The sequence below is a fragment of the Phaethon aethereus genome (assembly GCF_964289735.1).
Source record: "Phaethon aethereus genome assembly, chromosome: 15".
Lineage (NCBI taxonomy): Eukaryota > Metazoa > Chordata > Aves > Phaethontiformes > Phaethontidae > Phaethon > Phaethon aethereus.
The window spans coordinates 5,774,270-5,794,245 of record NC_138591.1 but is presented as its reverse complement, the minus strand read 5'-3'; the positions used below and the strand labels follow the sequence as shown (position 1 = coordinate 5,794,245).

The window sequence follows — 19,976 nt, the reverse complement described above, 5'->3', positions numbered from 1 at the left end:
GCAATTAGCGGCAGGCTGCGCCAGGGATTAAAGCCAGAAGTTTCATTCCGTACACTTATTAATATAGAAAAACAGGGGCAAATAGCAAGATGTGTGCTGACAACATAAAATACTAATGCTAGCAGAGTCTAGAACCAAGAGTGAGGCATTCTGGAGCATCTAAAAATTAATGAGGCAAGAGCAAAGGCTGAAAAGCAGACTGAGAACACACAAATGGAAGTTAATGCAAAGCGGAAGGAAAAAATTATTAGATTGCAGGCAGCGTGGACGCAAGCAGCTTTTAAACCACCATCTCCTAGGTATTTGATCTGGACACCCTCTGGAGTGATGACGTCCCTACGGACACAGCAGCCAGACATGGCCTGCGGAGAGGAGGGCAGGCACTCCAGCAGCCTGTGCCTATAAACCAGGCCCCAACCTCCACAAACAAATCCACTTCAGCAACACGGCTCCAGGAGAAAATCAGATCCTTCTACTAATACAGGATCGCTGAAATGACACTAGACGCTTCCAGGATATGGTAAGAGTCGGCAGACGTAGAAAATCAGTGAAATGCTGGTGGTAACACAGTGGAGCAGGCAGTGTCGGGGAATACATACACACGTGCTACAGCAAAGGACTTGCGATCTGAAGATTCCTTCAGATATAGTGGGGTGACTACAGGAATACCTGTCACACAGGTCAGGCACAGAAAGCTGCAGTCTGCATTGTGGGACTCCACAGAAACACGAGTGTTGTCAGTAAGAGATGCAATAAAGATTTAACAGCTCTTCCACAGAACTCCTGTTTGACTTGGGCTCAGGTCTTCAGCTGTGTCCTCCGAGCCTCTCAATTCCCCATCCTCTTTTATAACTGAGATAACCGTGCTTCTCTATCTCACAGGAATGACAGAAGGAAAAATGCAACTCTAAACATCAAGTACTGCTAAAATATGAGTGACAGTGTCATTCAGGTTCCCAAAATAGATAGTATTTAACCTTCATTAGTTGTTAACAGCTCTCATAAGTCTACTAAGCATTGATATTCAGATATTTATAACACATCTCACTCTAGACCAAGTCCCAAGACAAAAATAAGAGAAAGGACAGCCAATGTAAAAAGAAGATTCCTCCCCCACGAGTTTCTTATCACTACTTCTTGGGGGGAAAAATGTGCAAGGAAGAAGAACTCATTGGTCTGGATGAATAAGCCTTGTAAGTCCCAAAGCTCTCCCTGGGGAGAGCAGCAATCTTGCCTGTTACATCTTAACAATGCAGCAAAATGTGAAGATACCATTTTTCTTAAGTCTTATTTGTACGAAGAATGTGAACTCTCTAATTTACATTTAATTTTATCAGCCTTCCTTTTAGCATATTAAAAGTTAATCACAAATTGAAACTTTTGATGCAGACCGTTGGGCATCCATTCATTAGTACTGAGGCATAACCACAATCCGTGCGCAGAACCACAGCAGAGGAGCAGCAGCTTGCAGGTTCTGTCAGCTGAAAAGCATCCAAAATACAGCGAATTCTTCATATAGCAAACAAAGTATGACCCCATGCCTACCGGGCCGGGCTCAGTAATAGGTTCTTTATCCGCAGTTATTGCTAATTCAACTGGAAGTGTGTACTTTGGTGTTTTGGCTGCAGTTAAGAGATGCAGTTCCTTCAGAGAAGTTTAATGTTAAAACTAAGGCTGTGTAACTGCTGGCTGATGAGGAGCAACAATTCCACATCCCTGCTCCCTCTTCCTGAAAGAAAACTCATCAGACCAAAACTACCTCTGCAGAAGAAGCAGTGAGTACATAAACACTGACAAAGAAAACCCCAAATGCACCCGAGCTGGACGAAATGTAAAAAGACCTCCTCAAAGTCAGGGGATCTTTGCTGGGAGACAGGATTCAGAGGAGTCAACTTCAGCTGGTCCCTTAGAGGCATCAAGTAATTCCTAATGTTAAGGAGCGAACACCAACAGAGATCATGACTCAAGACGCAGACGCACCAACAGAAGGACCTCAGAACTCACTAATCCATGTCCAGCCAGGGAAGGTATGCACGTTTAATTACTTCTGTCTGTATTTCTGGTTTACTCGTGTTACCTGAAGAAAAACATCAGGTTTAGAACATGGGTTTCACATCCTTCGGCTTGCATATGGCTCTAGAGAGTTAAACTATAAACCTGGCTATTATTTACAGCTGTTCAGCATCCTATTTAGGGTATTTTCAAGGGATTCAGAGTTGTCTTTTTTCTTCACTTTTATGCAAGTAAAAAGCCAATATTGGAATGCAAGGGCTACAAACAGCCTCGGGTTAACATCACACATGACAAATTCGTGTGCATAGATATTACATAAGAAACACGTTGGTTTGCATAAAAGGAGAGGCGAGTTAAGTAGCTTTCTTGGGTTTTTTAATAATTTCTTTGGTAGAAGAGATTTCATTTAAAGCCTTTAAAGTGTGATGAACATGCTCCACTACAAACAACTCACTGAGCTACCTGTGAACTGTACCTCTGCGACAGTTACACCATAGGGACGAGCAGAATCTGACACCCAACACTGTACTCTTGTAGCTCACACGTTCAAAGAAGAAACGGCCACTGAACTAGGTGGTACTTCTCTGCTCAGGAGCGGAGAGGATTATTTAGAGGCATACGAAAGCAGGCATCTCTCTCGCAGAAGGCAATCACCAGGGCCGTTCCGCAAAGCCGCGCCTGCATGGGACACCGAGGCAGAGCAGGAGGAACCTGGAGCTGCTGCTGTTCCCTGGGGTTTGGGGAGGACAAGTAACGGCTCTGAGAAAATTAATAGCTTTGTGGCTTTAAATTGGAAGGGAAAGGGGAAAAACAAACAGATGAGTTGCTTGGTATTTTGCTAGAAGCAAACAGAAGAGCTGAGATTTACTTAGAGGACTGGCAGAGTGAACTGCGGGTAGGAGAGAAACCGCTTCCCGCAGATGCTGCAAGCAGCCTTTGGCTTTGGTCCGTGCAGGCTGAGCCCCGCAGCCTCGTGAGCAGAATGGGTAAGGGGGGAGAAGGATGATAATCAGGGTTACAGCAGGAAGTGGGAGAGATGTCTCTGGAGTAAGTATTGCCACTTGTTCATGTTCACTTCATGAAAAAGGTCAAAAATTCTCTTGTACGGTGGTTTTTATTTTTAAAAAACAACCTAGAGTGGTTCACAAGCTTTTTTTTCCCCAGCACCAAACTCTTACATACGCTATCTTAATAAACATCTTCACATTGGAGAAGGATAAAAGGCATTTTGTTATGATTTCATCATATTTAATGAAAATGCTTTTTTCTTCCTGCATTTTTTTCTTGCCATTGAGCTGTGGTGGCCCTCGCAGAGGGATAATGCAATAACACTTCTGACAAGGTCAGCTTTCCAATAACTTCGCAAATGGCATTTCCCAATGACAAAACAAGCACAGCTTTTCTTCTTTTGTAATTAATATAATAGAAATGTCAACCTGCAAAGTTGGTCTCCAAAGCTAGTATGTTATCAACAGAAAATTAATTTTTTTAAAGCCATAAAGTGTTTATTTACCTGTAAAAATGAAAATACTATTTACATAGTAGAACTACGGTTAGAAGCGCAAAAGATAAAATTTCTTCAGCTTATGTGCATGTCTGAAAAAACAGCAACTGGGGAGAAAGTTAAACTGCTTAAGCTACTAATTCAGACACTAGATCATTTTGAGAACCACACATTCATTTTGCAAATTCATTTTGCACATGCCTTGTAGGAGCACATGGCTCTATGCTGTGTGCACATACTGAAAGAAACGTTACTTCACATCCATGCTTATCTTTAATTTAATACCGTGTTTAATACACAAAACTAGTCTTCCCAGCTACTCTCCCATCCACGTAAGCAGTAACAACCAGCTGTTGGTCCTGGACCTACCTGTAACCTGTGTGTCTCCCATCTGAGGCAGAGAAGGATGCGGGAGCAGGGACTCTTCCAACTGCTTCTCCCAGCGGAAGGAAGACCCCACTGCTCAGAGGGAGAAAGGGAATAAGAGGATCTCCTCTCCCTGAAGGGGGAATGAGTTCTTGGCACTGTCCCATGGGGGGACATGGAGGCATTGTCCCATGGAGGTTGAGCACACGGGGCTTCGGGCACACCCCGTCTACCTCAATCCAAATCTATGTGCTATACAGTCAGGTAGGTCAAAGCTCTGCCTAGGACCTGCTGCTTGTTGTAGTCTGAATCTCTCCTTCAAATCACAGAAGGACAGTGAGTCCTGTCATCCACTTCCTTCTATATTTAGTTTTTACAGCTTTTTACAGGCACTCAGGACAAGCAAACGTGACTTCAGAGTGCCACCAGCAGGGTGGAGAAAACTGAACCGAGGAAGCTGCTTTCACATCTTGGGTGCAGGCAAAGAGGGTGGAGGGAAGAACATTCAGCTGCAGCGAAACAACAGATCTTGCAGTTACAGCATGGGCTGTCACAGCAAATTAGCAGAATGCAAATTTTTCTGTGAAAAATATTTGCCATCAATATCAAACCCAGCCCCCCCATCAGCACAAACCTGCTCAAACACTTGCAGAAAAGTCATCAGTTTAAAAACACTCTCCCCTTCAATTACTTCCATTTCAACCACTTTTTCTCCATTCCTTACACACAGTCTTGTGGCACCCAACGTAATAGTGACCAGAAGACCAAGTAGGGTGTAGTCTCCTATTCCCTCAGTGCTGCGTAGAGGAGCGAGTATCTGGGATGGCACAGCACTGGAGTAAGCAATTTTACCTCCTGTGGCCTCAAGATGCTAGCAAGCAAAGGGTCACATTTGCTGGAATCCTTAGACAACTCCTTTTTCTTCACCACCCAAGGAAAGTGAGGAGATGTAGACACAACTACAGAGAGACATATTTAAGCACTGTTCTGGCTCTGCTTCCCTACACTTAAAAAGCAGCTTGGACGCCCCATAGGGTTGTAGGATCTTCCTACATACAACCTCTACAAATCGTAAGTCTCTCATAAAAATAGTTCTCCTCCTTCTGACAGGAAGAAAGTTAAACATCACCTTGATGTAAAAAGCTTATCTTCTTTTCCTGTCTCATGTTCATACTATCAAATCCTCTTCCAAATTCCTGACTTCAAAAAAGGTAATGATATTTCTGGGCCTAATCCTGAGGCTCTGGATTCATACAGAGAGAAAATTACACCTCAGTTCCCCCACTGTCCCAAATTGCTTCCACCTGAACAGGAAAAATTTATGGTTAATGGCTCTTCACAGCTCCTGGTCTAGGTGTCCCAAACAACAACAAAAAAAGCAGATGTCCCATATATTGAGAAACTTGTAAAATAATCTCATTACATCAATCAGAATTCATTATCTGAAACTAGACCAAGTCTTCAAATTTGCTATAGTTTCTCCTAAATAATGTTGTTGTCTCTCTCTGAAATACTACCTAAGCAAATGTGCTTGTAAAACAGAGAACAGTTTATTTCTCCTCAACGCAACAAATCATAGGTCAAAGACCACTTCCACAATGCTTTGAAAAAGCTCATTTGACTTCTAATATATTCATCAATTTAAGCAATGCTTGACCTGCGATGCTGTGAATATGCATTGAACAAAATAGTTAGCACTGCATGATACTGTGCCAGGAGCAATCCAGAACTCCTTAATTCTCCAGACAGTCCTTCAGTTTTATAAAGATTTTGGGTCTTCATCTGAAAGGATGCTCTGAGTGACTGGTGTCTGAGTAGTGCAGCTGTTCTTACCAGAGGCTCACATCACATGTTGAAATAAGCTACTGTGCAATTACTTAATTATCTCTCTCTCCTACCCTTTAAAAAAATCCACTGCAATTCAACTGGAAGCAAACCCAGTTAATCCAGTTTTATGGCTGAGAATTAAAACAGAGAGAAGTCAGAAATTGAAAGCTGCAGTTCTTGTGGCAATACCACCCCTCATACATTCATTCAAAGAGGCACAGATATTAATGCCTTCAAACCGTAAGTATATGAGGAACAAAGAAATGGGGGAAGAAAACACCTTTTTGTGCAGCTTATCCAAGCTAGTATTTTAGAGCCTGCTGTTCAGAAATCCTAAATCTCTTCCCCTGTCCTTGGATGCCGCCCAAGCTCATGCCCAGCTGCCTCACTCGGCCACCTCTTGCTGTTCGCCTTTCCCTTGCTCACCAGGCGCAGAAGTCAGGTTTGTTCTGCCCAACTTCCCTTAAGAATAACTCCCTCATTCCACTCATCCATCTTCCCACTTGCTTCTCTGCCATATCTGCTCGACCATCCTTCATAATTCAGGGCTGCGGAGCTAAGGAATAAATGTTACAGCACACGCATCAGGGGAACTATAACTTTGAATTACCTGACCTGGGTGAGTTTAAATTCTCAGCCATAACATTGGATTAACCTAATTTCTTTTTATTGAATATTTTACCTTTAGAAGTCCTACAGCCCTTTCTCTCAGAGAAATATGAGAACTGAAGGTCAAATAAATTCTTTTATGGGTGTATTTCTAATTTTCATAATCTAACCTCTTAGTATTCAGCATTAATATCTAGTGGTGGTAGGACAAAGCAGAATCCAGTCAGTATTCTGGATGGAAAAAAAAAAAAAAAAAAATCACATTTCTACAGCATTTCAGATGTACCTTATAAAATTACAAGTAACTTTTAACTTTGCTGCACATTCTGAATTGTTCTAATATTTTAAAAAGCTCTCTAAACACATTGCTTAAATAGAAATTATGTCAGACATAACATCAGTAAGAATACAGAGGCTGTCCTTGTGCCTCCACCTCAAAAGCATCAGATACAAAGATAGTAATGAACACTGTACTTTTATAATTACAAGGTTTACCAGATACATAAAAAGGCAAGAGGAAAAAATTACACAGAATTGATTCCCAAAAAATTGCTAAGGTTATTTTAATGAGCTCTTTCATGCTTCTAGAGGGAAAGGGAAGCAAGGCCCACTAGTCCATTCATCTTCTGCCTCCAGGCTGGTCATTTGAAGCAAACATCACTATGTCCATGGCAGAAGCTCTCTGGTGACCAAGCTCTACTCTAACAAAGCATATCACCTTCATGCCTCGGTCGGACAAATTCCTACAGATACCCATCCGCATACACACAAAGAGGTAGAATATCCAAAGTCAGTGAAAAGGCATATTTATCCACTAGCTATAAAGAATTAGGGCAAGACCAGATTCAGAGCAAAAGATCTCACTAGAGAGGGTCCAATGGAAAGCAAGAAGGTAAGGGCAGACCACGCTCCCAAAACATCTGCAGTGCCCACATCTCAGATCCAGAGTTGCCTTCAACAGATACAGACTGACAAGTCAGAAACTAAGGGAACTCTTGGGCTTTGAAAAGTCATTTTGGAGCAGGATAAGGAAGTAAGAACTCAACAACTCTGCTACTTTCTTCATTGAGTAAAAAAAGTGAGTAGTAAACCTATAATCAAATCAGGCAAAGTAAGGAAACTAATGTCAAACAAAGAAAGCCAAGCAAAAGAAAAGCATGCACTTGTCTTGGAGCCCCTGCCAGAAGACATGCCTTTCTCCCATCTTTCAGAAATCTGCAAGTCTCACTTGAGAAACAGCAATATTTCCTGGTTTAAAGATACTTCCTCCTTCCAAATGGTCTTTGTGCCCTGCTTCGAAGCTACTACAGACAGCCTCGTCTCCAAACACATCGATTTCAGCTCTCCTTTATTCATTCCTCATAGAGTGATTCTGCAACTGTATTAGCAAATTATATCAGCAGGCCTTGTGGAACAGCCTCTTTCAAAGGAAAATGGCTTGTCCTCACTTTATTCTGGAAGACAATTTCCATTTGCTTAATATAGTCATGATATTTTACTGAGGTAATTATACTCTTAGCTATCAGTAACAATTAAACCCTTAGACTGAGGTTGCTTAATAAAGGTCTCAAAATAAATAACACATTCCAAACACAATATTTTAAAATGTCAAGCATGCAAATAAGATCTTGTAATGAATATAACAAAGCATCAAGTATAAATCAGCACAAAGTTAGTCTGACATTGTACAAATCTTTGCAAAAATAGCCGTTAGAGTATTGTGGGATTCTGATCAGTATGCTACAGAAAGGACAGCGCAGGCACTGCGGATGGAACCATTTCATTAAACATTATGACTAGCTCATGAGAAAGGTAGGGTGAAGCCACCAATCCTGCTGTGTTCTGTAGTAGCAGAGCTGAATGACTGGTGTGACACAGTCAAGACTATGGTGAGGCTGATAAAATTTATATTTGCTCTTTTGTATTTTCTGTAGCAAGTTCCATAAAAGCTAGAGTCAGACCATTCTGTTACAAGCTAAATAAAACCCAGAAGCAGACAATTTAGGGGGTACAGACGAAGAAGAAAAATTACTCTCAAACTCTGAGGTCTATAGCTATTTGAAATCAGATCAATAGATCCTAGGAAGCTGCTACATATGGAAGGTAAGAGCATGGTTAAAAGGTCACAAAATCATAGAACCATTAAGGTTGGAAAAGACCTTTAAGATCATCAAGTCCAACCATCAACCCAACACCACCATGCCCACTAAACCACGTCCTGAAGTGCCACGTCTACACGTTTTTCTAACACTTCCAGTGATGAAATTCTGTACCATAATTTTGAAGATTCTTACGTTCCAGACAGCAAGATGATTAAGAAAGGTGAAGTAGACCAGTGACAGACATTAACAAAAAAACCCCAAACCAACAGGAAAAGTGTTGTCAGAATAAATATTTGCAGAATCTCCTTGTGGAGCATCCATTGCTGGCAAAGAGAGGTACAGCAAACTACCTCCAATGCTGCTACATTTGGGAAGCAGCTGCCCAGGCTCCAGAAGGTGGTTAGGTGGATCAGGACTAAAACATGACACTGTAAGTAACTGGAAGAAGGTACTCAAAAAAAAAAAAAATCAAAACAAATTAGGGTTATACAGGGGGGAAAAAACCACCAAACCTTTAAAGTGTTAAAGAAATCCTCCCAGAACTCTCCTTCCCTGAAGCACCTCTACCTCACAAGACACAAGGCTGTCAGAGACCAACAGAAGCAGACACAAAACATGGTATTTCCTCAGCCCCAACAGAAAATGTCTGCAGCAGCAGCAATCCAACCCCCAAATCCCACTTTCTCCTCACAAAACTTAGCACGCTTCATCCAGTAACCCAGACACTCCTGTGTAAACCACAAACATAAAGCCCAACAACTACTGTGCACCAGACTGAACTCAGGATCAATGTAACACCAGCTAATGGGGGGCAGAGGGGAGATTTTTCATAAAAGCATCTTCCTCATCTCTGACCTGTTAGTCCTCATCCTTTTAAAAAAAGGCAGCCTGCAAGAGGAGTCTGGGAATTAAAATTCATGATGTTACTGGATACTAAACATTACAATTCAGCAGAGACCTGTTCAACCCCCCCGTACTCCACAGGCAGCAATTACCTCTTTCTCTGTCCCACAGCGGTTAATGATCTTCTCTCCTCCCTTGCTACCATCCCCTTCCACCCATAACTACCAATCACCTTTTCTCTGAAATTATTTAACTGATTAATATAATCAAGTTGAAAATACAGGGGACTGTGCTCAATCTAAAAGGCTGTTGAGTCTCTCAAACACAGCAAGCCTTGTCTCCCCTCTTCTCAGGCACGCAGGATGACCTAGTAAGTACCACCTCACCCGACAAAACTTGCCTCGCTGAATTACTGACGAGGGAGCAGTAGAATCGGTTGAAAATGTATTTATTTGCAGGCATAAAAGGAAGATAACTTCCATGGGTTTATAAAAATCTACAAAGGGGAGACACAGCGAGCAGAGCGAAGGGATTGGCAAGGGTCAGGCTGACAGCAGCGGCAGCACAGCCGGTGATGCATGAGCAATGGCACTGCTCAAACGATATACATGGAGTCATGAAGTAGGTTGAAGGAAGGAAGACGCATCGTACCGCAACAGCCAGGGCAAAGTATTCGATACTACTCATGACACAGAGGAGCAGCTCGGTTCTGCCCCGAAGCCGTCCATGCTACCGGGATGCAGGGCACAGGGTACGATACCCAAAAGGTCTGTTGCAAGGCATCTGTTTGACAGAGTGGCTGTTTTTATTGCTACTGAGTGCAATATTTAAAGCTAATTTTTTATATATCCCAGGTAAAGGATTCATTCACCTTCTTTGCTGAACTCCCAGAACTTTCAGATCCTTCCTTGTGCTTTAAAAGCATCTACCTCCTAAGAAAAAGCATAATGCGGGACCCAGTATGACAGAGAAACCGCCAGCATTGTTCTAAATCTTTACTGATTACAAAACAAAGCAGATGGCAAATCAAGTCATGAACTCTGCATCTGCCATGCTTAATGAACAGTTTAATTACCTAGTCCCATTTCTGATGCATCTCTGCCATTCTCAGCTCTGGGAGTCACTGACATACTTCGCACTGACTCTTGCAAAGCTATCTCCAGGAACGTGCGGTATGAACGGTCAGCTGGAGTTAGTTAATCAATACTTGTTTAATCTCCAACTTTTATGGTGATGGCCTAAATTATGCCTCAATAGAAACAGATTTCCTATCAGATCACGTGATCTGGTTGAAAGCTCAGAAAACAAAATGGAATTTTTCAGCCTCTTCTCCAGGCAGCAGAGTACCCAAAGGCAGACAAATGCACAGACGGGAAATAAACACGGCAAAACAACAAAATCCACTACAATCAGATTAATTCATTTGCTGCGTTATGCCTCATACGAGAGCAAGGGATGCAATTAGGACAGTGTACACTCACAAAGTCTACAATTTGAGAAGAAGAATTGGACTCATTTGGGATAAGTTACAACAAGTAAATGAAATTGCACTTCACATTTTGAGTTCTTGTGTATGCAAACAGACCAAAGCTTCCTGGCAAGGATCATGCACCGGCTTGGCAAGCAAGCAGGGAATTTTGCCTCTGGTCAAATCCACTGCATGTGCTATAGGCTGTTCCTACTCTGCAGTTTCCTGCAGTTATGCCCACCAGCTCCATGCACAGAAGAAATAATTGTTTTAAGGAGTCACTGAACTGCACGCGTGCAGGAGAACAGGCTGGCAGGTCTGAACCCTAACAGCAGCTAAATAATGAATACAGCCAAGGGCTGATCCTGACCAGGTAAAATCACGCAAGGAGAGGAGGAGGTGACGACCCCAAAAAGATCCATGCAAGCCAACTTTTGGCCTTCCACATCAGAAGGCTTCGGGAACCCTTCAGTGTGCCTTTATTGCTTGTCTCCAACCTCACTTCTCCTGCATGAGGTCCGCTTGTGCCTCCTGGAAGCTGGCCTCCTGAAACAAATAGACCAGAGCTTGCTTTCCCTTAAATACCGACTCAATCAGCTGCTTGTGTTCAGAAAAGGATCTTGAGAAAGGTTTTTTCATTTTGGGAGACCTACATGCCATATAAAATTTCCCAAAATATTCAAATTTTAGCCATTCAGTAGCAGAGTTGACTTTTTAATAAGCCTATTTCATAAACAAAGACCAGGAGTTGTGTGCAAAGCTCTCAGAAAAAGAGAAATACTCAAGCATAAGGACAACACAAAAGTCAAATACAAAACTGTGTAGGTAAACATGGCATTCAAAGCCAATACAACAGTAGATCAAACAGGAAAAAGGGCAGAGGTGGACTAGGTCTCTTCCCAGCATTTCAGGTTTCTCCCACTATTGCTGTATCGGAACTACCCTGGGAAATAAAGCAAAGATTAAAGGTTGCCCTAAAACTCTGAGCAAAGCCAAAGCAAAAAGACAGCACAACAGAGAACCCAGCCAAAGGGATTTCTAAAAGAGAGAGGGAATATATCCCTTCAAACATCAATTTCTTTTTTATCACCTTAAGTGAGTAGAGCGACACTCCAGGAGATACCTTCCAGCCATCAATGTCTGAAAACCTCTAGGGTGTCCAAATCTAGTCTTAACGTTTCACTGAAAACATGCAGATCAGAAAACTTAAGTATTGCCCTGATTTACAGGGACATATGGGAGAAGATAATCAACTAATGTGTTCTAAACAGCAGTTTAGAATATTCCAGTTAGGAATAACCAGGACGCAGCTGCTACGCCAGCCCACTGTCAGAAGTGGAATCGACCGGGCTGGACCACTGCATTAGTGTGTCAAAGACTGGAGAACACTGTTCTTTAAGTCTGCCAGGTAAGAGAGATTTGTAGTGACTCACCGAACTATCCCAGACTGACAACTGTGCCAATTCCAAACAGTAAACCAACGGGAAAGGCCCAAGTAAGGTCAAGAAAGCCCAAAAGAAGTAAATGAGGCAAGCAAGCAAGCAATGGAGGGAGAAGTTAAATGCACTGAAATGGAAATACGAGAGCAACCAAGAAAGACAGAGACTGTGGCAAGTAAAAAATGAACAAGACTGAACAAGTGAGGCCGGCAATCTATGAAAGCCAAAAAATACTGTTTGAATCTTGAGGAAAAAAATTCAATAGCCAGAAAAGTAAGCTGAGAAGGAATCATATTGGCAAAGCAAGTACCTCCTGAAGAGAGTATGTTTACTACTAAGATATTAGGTACTGCTGTTATCAAATTAAGAACAGCTTATCGTTTTCTATTATCTTTTAAAACATATTCAAGGCCTGAGACTTCCAGGTTACAACTTGAGCCCAAAGAAAGGATAGCTGTTACTGCATTAAACTTGCACTGTTAAGCATGTCTGATGCCTTTCAATCCTTATTTGCTCAGCATGCAGGGACGGATTCACTGCCCTACTAGAGAGTCAAATATACACAAATGCAAAAATCACACTATCAAAAGCAATAGCAATTCAATCATATATATATGTCTTCCCCAAATTAGATTTTCACAGTCCTATTAAACAAGACAAAGATTCAATAGAGAGAGCTCATCTTTTCCATTCTCAAATTACATAGGAGCACACTGTACTACTGATGCCACTAATTAGATGATTAAATACCATTCTAGGTGATATGCTTTCAATGTAAAATAATTAGTTTTTAACAGGCAATATATTTGCTCAATCTCATTTTAAAATCACAATATCATACTTTTTAATTAAATTAAATTCCTCCTTCTGATTTTGCACAAGAAGAGCAACCAGTAAGAGAAACAGTGCCAAGGATAGATTGCCCGAGTACCATAACGCATGTACTTCTTCACAAAGGACCTCTAGCATTCCCTGCATGGAATATCAATTTTCAGAGAACAGCAAAGCCTTTATTCCTTTAAAACAGGTCAGCTGAGGAATCATTGAGCAGACTGAAAACTTCCACTGTCAAAACACAAGCTTATTTGCCATGGTCTGATGAAAGACATTTCCAACTTTTCCTCCACTCCTCTTCAGGGAGAGGATAGCAAACAAAGCAAAGGCCGTCTTTCTATATAAATTAGGGTACAATCCATTACATGACAAAGTACTGTTGTCTTTTTGTCCAGTACTTAAAGAAAAGTAATGCTATTTCGTGTTCTATGACAAAACATGCTTCTGCTGAGGACTGGAAATAACTTAACAAAGGGAATATTTTAGAAACCATCTGAGAAACTTCCTTCAGGGCTGAGCCACCCAGTGCAATACTAGACAGCTGAGAAGGTTGTAAAGGAAGGACTTTTATCAGGTTCAGTATCCACCTGCATCATATCCAGCCATGCCAGTAGCAAACTAGAACAGTATGGAGGGCTGCTGCTGGGGGTATTGGAGAGACTGAGGAGAGATGCCTTTAGGCCTTTTCTGTTTCCATGGAGAGAGTTTGGTCCATCCGCCCTGACTGTAGCGCCTGCCTCAGTGTGAAGCAAAACGAACTGCTGTCATTTCTGTCTTCTCACTTGTGTGACTCTGTGGCATCCAATTCTGCAGTCAGAAGATCTGGTAGAATACCCTCTTGTCCAGCAGTTGCTTCACGCTTCAAGGAGCCCTGCTTACCGCACCATACATCACAGACTCTTTGGCTTAACAGTGACACGGAATTACGCAGAATTGTTGCGGCACAATTAAAACCGATCAAAATGCTTTAGTTGACACTGAAAATTAAAGCCTAAAGCACAAGCAGCAGAACACCTCCTTTCTCTCTTGCTCAGACACTCCCATACCAGCATTTTTCCTCCCCGTACACAGTGATGTCCTGGCTCCCTCTCACTCGCTCTAACTACTCGAGTCTGACCTTATGCACACACGTAAGCTTACTTACGTGAGCAGCTTTTTAACATCGGGGAGATCGCTCAGATGAGTGAAGTTTTGCGAGGAGTATTCTTGGAAAGTGAAGTACCTATCATTCTGCCTATAGAGAATTATTATTCCCTTTGGGTAAAGACCGCGCTCAGAATTTAATATAAGGTTTTCAATGCTCTACAGACTTCAAAATTATTGTACAGAATTTCATCATGAGAGCATACCTGATATAGGATAATGCAGACTTCCTTGATATATCCTATAGAAAGAATCTTAAAACGTATTTTCAATTTACTGGTCTAGTGCCTACCATTACATTCAAACAGACTTTCAGCGTAAGAGGAAGGCGAATCTCTTACTCTCTGTAAATTGTTTTTCCACAGGAGCAGTTGACAAGGTGCCGTCATTTCATTCTCTTTAGAAAAGGAGACGATGCAGCCAAAGCCATTGTAAATTCCCTTCAGTGGCTCAAAACCCTCCAGTGACAACACGGTTCAATTCTCTGCCCTCGCACAAATGCCAAGGCTGAGTCGAAGTCATGTACTGCCAACACAGCACGAGCCCAGGTGGGGGGGAACACTAGCAAAGCCTTAGGATGTACTACTGCTTTTATTCTAATGCAGCCCTAAAGACAACTTTCATGTCTCTCATAGCACCAGCTATGCGAAGACCCCATAGAAACTTTGTAGTACCAGTTACAGAGGTGGACAAAGAAGAAATAGCAAGGAGGAGGAAAGAAGTAAGGACACGGGATTTTCCAAACATTATCAGAAACTCACCTTGGTGAGTAGCAGTACACGTTTCTGCAGCCGTCTGACCAGAGCTTCATGCTGCTCACGCTTCTTCTTCTCATCCAAGAGCTGGCTCTGAATCCGTAGAAGTTCTTCCTGTAGCTGCTGGCGGGCCTTCTCTAGTATTCGGGCACTAAAAAAGATAATACAGACCTGTGAAATTTTGACCACTGCCTCTTAGTCAGATCAGAAAGACCTAAGAGGAGAAGTGTCACCATGATACCAGGACACTGGGGCTGGTGCCATTTCATCTTACGGCTGTGCCACTAGAAACCGAATTGCAGTCTCATTATCAGCTGCTCTCAGAAAAAGGTATGAGAGAAGACCCATCCCAGTGACAGCCTTCTTGTCCAGCACAAGACAATTACCGGAACCTCACATATACAAAGTATTTAAATAATTGCCTATCTATTTCGAAATCATCCAGTCTGCCTTTGAGACAATGCCTTGTTTTCAATAAAAGATGCACGATCATGGGTTCTACTGTATCTTTTAATGTTTTTCTAACACAGTAGAAGTAAAACTGAGGTTTAACATGATCTGTTTTGACAGACAGATAATACTCAGCAAGTAATTATAGCCACCACCTGCACATTGTTGTTGCCAGCAACCTACACTGGAAGAGAAATGATGTCTGAGGCCAGGTGATTAGCACTTCTTCTGCAATGTGGACATGATTCTCAATTAAGCCAGAAGAGCTTGGTCCCTTCCCTTCTCAGCTCTCTGTGCAGCACGACATGGTGACGCACAATTATCCATGTATTCCTGGAGAGGTTCACGCATGCCCTTCAGGCACTCCGTCTGCTGCTGTGACCCTAATGGACAGCTGTTCAATGCACTCATCAAGCAGCTCATCACAGATCAAGTATGCTGGCAAAGGACTTGATCAATAACAAAATAAGAGTGAAATTATTCTTGTGATTGTTAAGAGTCGGTTCATAGTTTAAGTATGACAAGTTTACCCCAGGCTGCACTAACCTGAAGTATTTAAAAAGTGAGCAAGACGTGAAAAAAAGTATTGCACACAAGTCAAAAACCCTCAAGCAAGCTAGGAAGATCAAAACCAACATCTCTAGTTTACTCAGGAACAGAAGATCTTTGCTTCTCTGATGTCAAAAACCACACTGGAAAATTTATGAGTGGTTCAGAGGAGTACTCTTTATAATTATTATTAAAAGAAAATAAATAAACATACTTTTAAATAAAATAACACTATAGATAGATCCAAAAGGTAACACTGCCTTAAGAGACACTCTTAGCATAAATCAAGTACATCCTGCACTGCCAAATTACCAAATTGTACTTCTTGGGAAATTTATGTAGAAATTCACCAAAATTCCCAAGTAGCTGTCTCCCTATCTAAAAATCCTCCTCCTTGAAGAAAAATATGCATTTTAAAACATTGGATGAATTAGAAGCCTGTTTAAAGGTCCAGTTCAATTTGGAACCGATCACAGACCAATTTAATAATCAGGGGTTGTGAAATAGTCTCTCCATTGTTGTATTCAGGTGGGAAAGTTCTTCAAGAGAGCTTCAAATCTGCATTTGAAAATGGATTGAAAATTTCATTATCAGGGCACCACTACTTCCTTAGTTCTGTTTTAATTAATCACTTAAAAAGGGAACCTGTGCCCAAGAGCAGTATCTACGGTGATGCAACGTGAAGCGGCGCCAGCCTTGCACTGGATGCAACCTTCCCCATCCCAATCTCAGCAAACATCCAAATTCAGTCTCTTGGATACTTAATAGAAGCACTAGCCTTTTGCTAATTGAACAATACCAGAATCCCACGGGATAAAGTAGAGAATCAACTCTTGTCAGATTCTACAAAATAAATTCACATTAAAAAATTTCCTAGAAGCCAACATCCAAAGACGACACATAGCAGGTTGAGTCGTGGCATACTGTGGGATAACATAACTATGTTATGTTATAAGTTATGTTATGTGGGATAAAATTAAGTGGCATAACTGAGACATCAAATGTCACAAGCACATACAGGTCACTCAAGAAGCGATTACTTGCAGTGTACAGAAACGCATGATTCAGAAGTTGCCGTTGCCAAATTATACAGCTACCCACCAGTGCTCTCCAGCCCGTCCTTTTGCTGGAGGTTACCACAGCTAGCAAACTCAAACATGTGCCCACACCCCAGCTGCTCAATTCACAATACAGCATCCTACACTCTAAACACCCCTTCACGGGCAATTTAGGCTGACTAATTTCCAGTAGATGGACACAACTTGGGCGACATCTTAAAATGTAACAGGAAGATTCATCGCACCATACCTCTCAAAATCCTAGGCTTAAAACACTTATCTCCCTTTCCATAGGGCTTGTACTAAGACAGACTTCGCTAAGCTTGTGCTAACACAGACTTTACACCCATGCATATGTCCCAGCCTACCAAGTTTGCAACAGGTCAGCCTCCAAGACAGGACAGCATGGATGGGTGAGACCAGGTAACCTCAGCCACTGTCATAAGATTCATTAGAGTTTGTTCAACAATATTTTTTTTTTATGCATAGGGTGAATGCATAAAAGTGCAGAATTTCATCTACTGTGTTATAACGCATTTAATCACAGAAACCTTACTGCAAATATTATTTGGTCTATCAAAGAAACTTAGTCCTGATTAGAGTCAGAACAGAAGAAAAGATGCAAACATAAGATTAAACACTACAAAACAGCCAGAATCTTGCATTTGATTATTACAAAACATTTTGATAGGACAATGGAGAATTTTTTTTTTCTTAGTCTTCCAATATTTTGACCTATTTCTATAAAAGTTGGGTGGACTGACGGATTATGATTGAGTTGACATTCACAAAGAAAAAATGAGCTATGTGCTAAGTTTCCTTCTTGAAATAATGAAAAATATTTGAGATTCACATCTCATGGAGAGCACAGACATTCAGCCACATACACAGCTCTCAAATTATGTTGGAAAATTAGTGTTTGAAAACATGAGAAAAATTAAGCCAAGGGAGACAAATGGACAGTTTTGTCTGCCATTGCACGGTGCTTGGAAAGAACACCATCGTCTGCTAATATTTCAGCCTTAGATCAAATGTGATATTAATGTAGATAACATTTAAATGCCAGGGATGTCTACAAAAGCAGAGACAATACTTAAACTCTCTGAACTGACTCTGTTACCATAGGTTTCCTTGCTATAAGGACTGTGAAATTCAACCTTCTTACAACTCTCCACACCATGCCAAAGCAAATTATTGAGATCATTTCTTCCTCTCTTAGAACAGACTGATAATTCTTCCAGAAACTGCACCAAATACAACATAAACCACCTCTATAAGAAAAAAATCCAAAAAGAAAGTTATATTCCTTATTGACACAAAACAGGATTTGAAAGTAGCTACCCAGCAGCAAATACCATTATAGTTAGATCTGGGCACTCTTCTTCCACACTGATGACACCTATGGCTTTTCAAAAGTAATTGCTCACTCACAATGAGCATGAAAAAAAAAATAAATAAATAGGTCCAAATTTCTCCATTCAACATAAGCTTGGAGAACCCGCATTTTTTAAAAAATCTCTGCAAGTTCAAAGTAAACCTTTTAAGCTTTAAAAAGAAAAAGTCATTTCTGTTTATCAGCCTATTAATGTTCACTGTTCCACATTCCAGTGAATGAGATGCCAACGTGTTTCTGTTCTGAGCTGTTGAGACTCTTCATATTTTGCTCTTCCCTTCTCTAATCCACTTTAAATTAATCTTAATGATAACATTTCATTTTCCAGAATGTTCTTTGAAAGACCGAGAACAATGATGGCAGGGAGTGAATGTGGAAGCTATAAGATACATTTTAATAATCTCCTTCAAAAAATTACAAAAGCAGCTGGCAGCTTTCCTTTTCCCCCTCAATGATCCATAAAACATTATTTTAATCATTCCATCCTTTCAGTAGCCGAGGTACCACCTCAGAGATCCTAAAAAAACAACGGGGAAAGCAAACAGGATGCCAGAACAGGTCTGTGTATCAGCCTGTGAGGAAAATGAGATCCACAGTGGCACGGAGACAATTAGAAGAGCAACACTGTCTGGGTCATGTCGCAACTCAGGAAAAGATGAGACACTTGCACATACCGGGGCCAGCTGTCAGAAACAAGGATCGCATCAAAGAGAGAGCACCGAAAGCCAGGGAAGAACACCGAAGATGCACAGAAGGAAAACATGACGACAGCGCTACTGCACATACATAACAGAAAAAAAACCCACGCTGCAACTATCAACATCTTCACGATAGAGTCCAAAATAAAAAGGTTAGCACACGAGCTAATGAGGCAAAAAGGAGCAAGGGGAATTGTTTTGTAGCAAGACGTCTGGGTGAAGAACAGCACACCCGTTCCTGAGGCTTGACAACTCGCGGCCTTCGCAACGTATCCAACCGTTTACAGACAGTACGCAGAGACATAAACCACACCTGAATCTGATACGCAGGGAGCTTGAGCAGAAATGTTGTATTTCATCCCCGTTCTCCCCCGGGTTTTATAAGCCAACAGGAAAGCGTAAGTAGCAACAGGGTAACTCCAGCATGTCTTCACATGGTCCAGGGGACAGCGCAGAGCATCCCTGCCCGTGCCCTCCCTCAAGGCTCCTTCCAAGCTCCCACTTCTGGCACAGACTTCTTCCCCCCTCAGCCTCTGGCTAACCTGCCGCGACAGGATCCACCATCCTCTGGGACAGACGGTAAAAAGCGAAAACAGAAGGGAGAAGATGATGACAAAAATAGTCTGACTTAAAAGGGGATACGACACAAGAAAGAAAAGGTGGGGCTTGGCGAAACAGAAAAATTTCCTTCTTATGTTAAAAAGGAAAAAAATTGATCCATTATGAAATGCCGGTGAAAAGATGGATGGGAGCTCTGAGAACACTGCTGCAGAATGGAGCTGCCTAAACTAATAAATTTAAAGCAGGCAAACTAGAAAAACAAACGTCAGGAAGGAGGAGATGATTTTAGTGCTACGAGTATTCCAGCTCAAGAGTCAAGGGTTTGGGTGCTAACTTTTATTAAAATAAGATTGTTTGGCATCTT

General features: G+C 41.6%; 1 protein-coding gene across 1 annotated transcript in view; it reads right to left on the bottom strand.

Annotated features, from left to right (window-relative positions):
- Nucleotides 1–19,976, bottom strand: part of MAD1L1 (mitotic arrest deficient 1 like 1) — a gene marked incomplete at its 5' end in the record, with an annotated part of 375,295 nt that overhangs the window by 246,247 nt on the left and 109,072 nt on the right. The window contains one exon of the mRNA XM_082006803.1: nucleotides 14,910–15,054. Within this exon, the coding sequence (XP_081862929.1) occupies nucleotides 14,910–15,054 (145 nt within the window). The remainder of the gene's footprint in view (nucleotides 1–14,909; nucleotides 15,055–19,976) is intronic.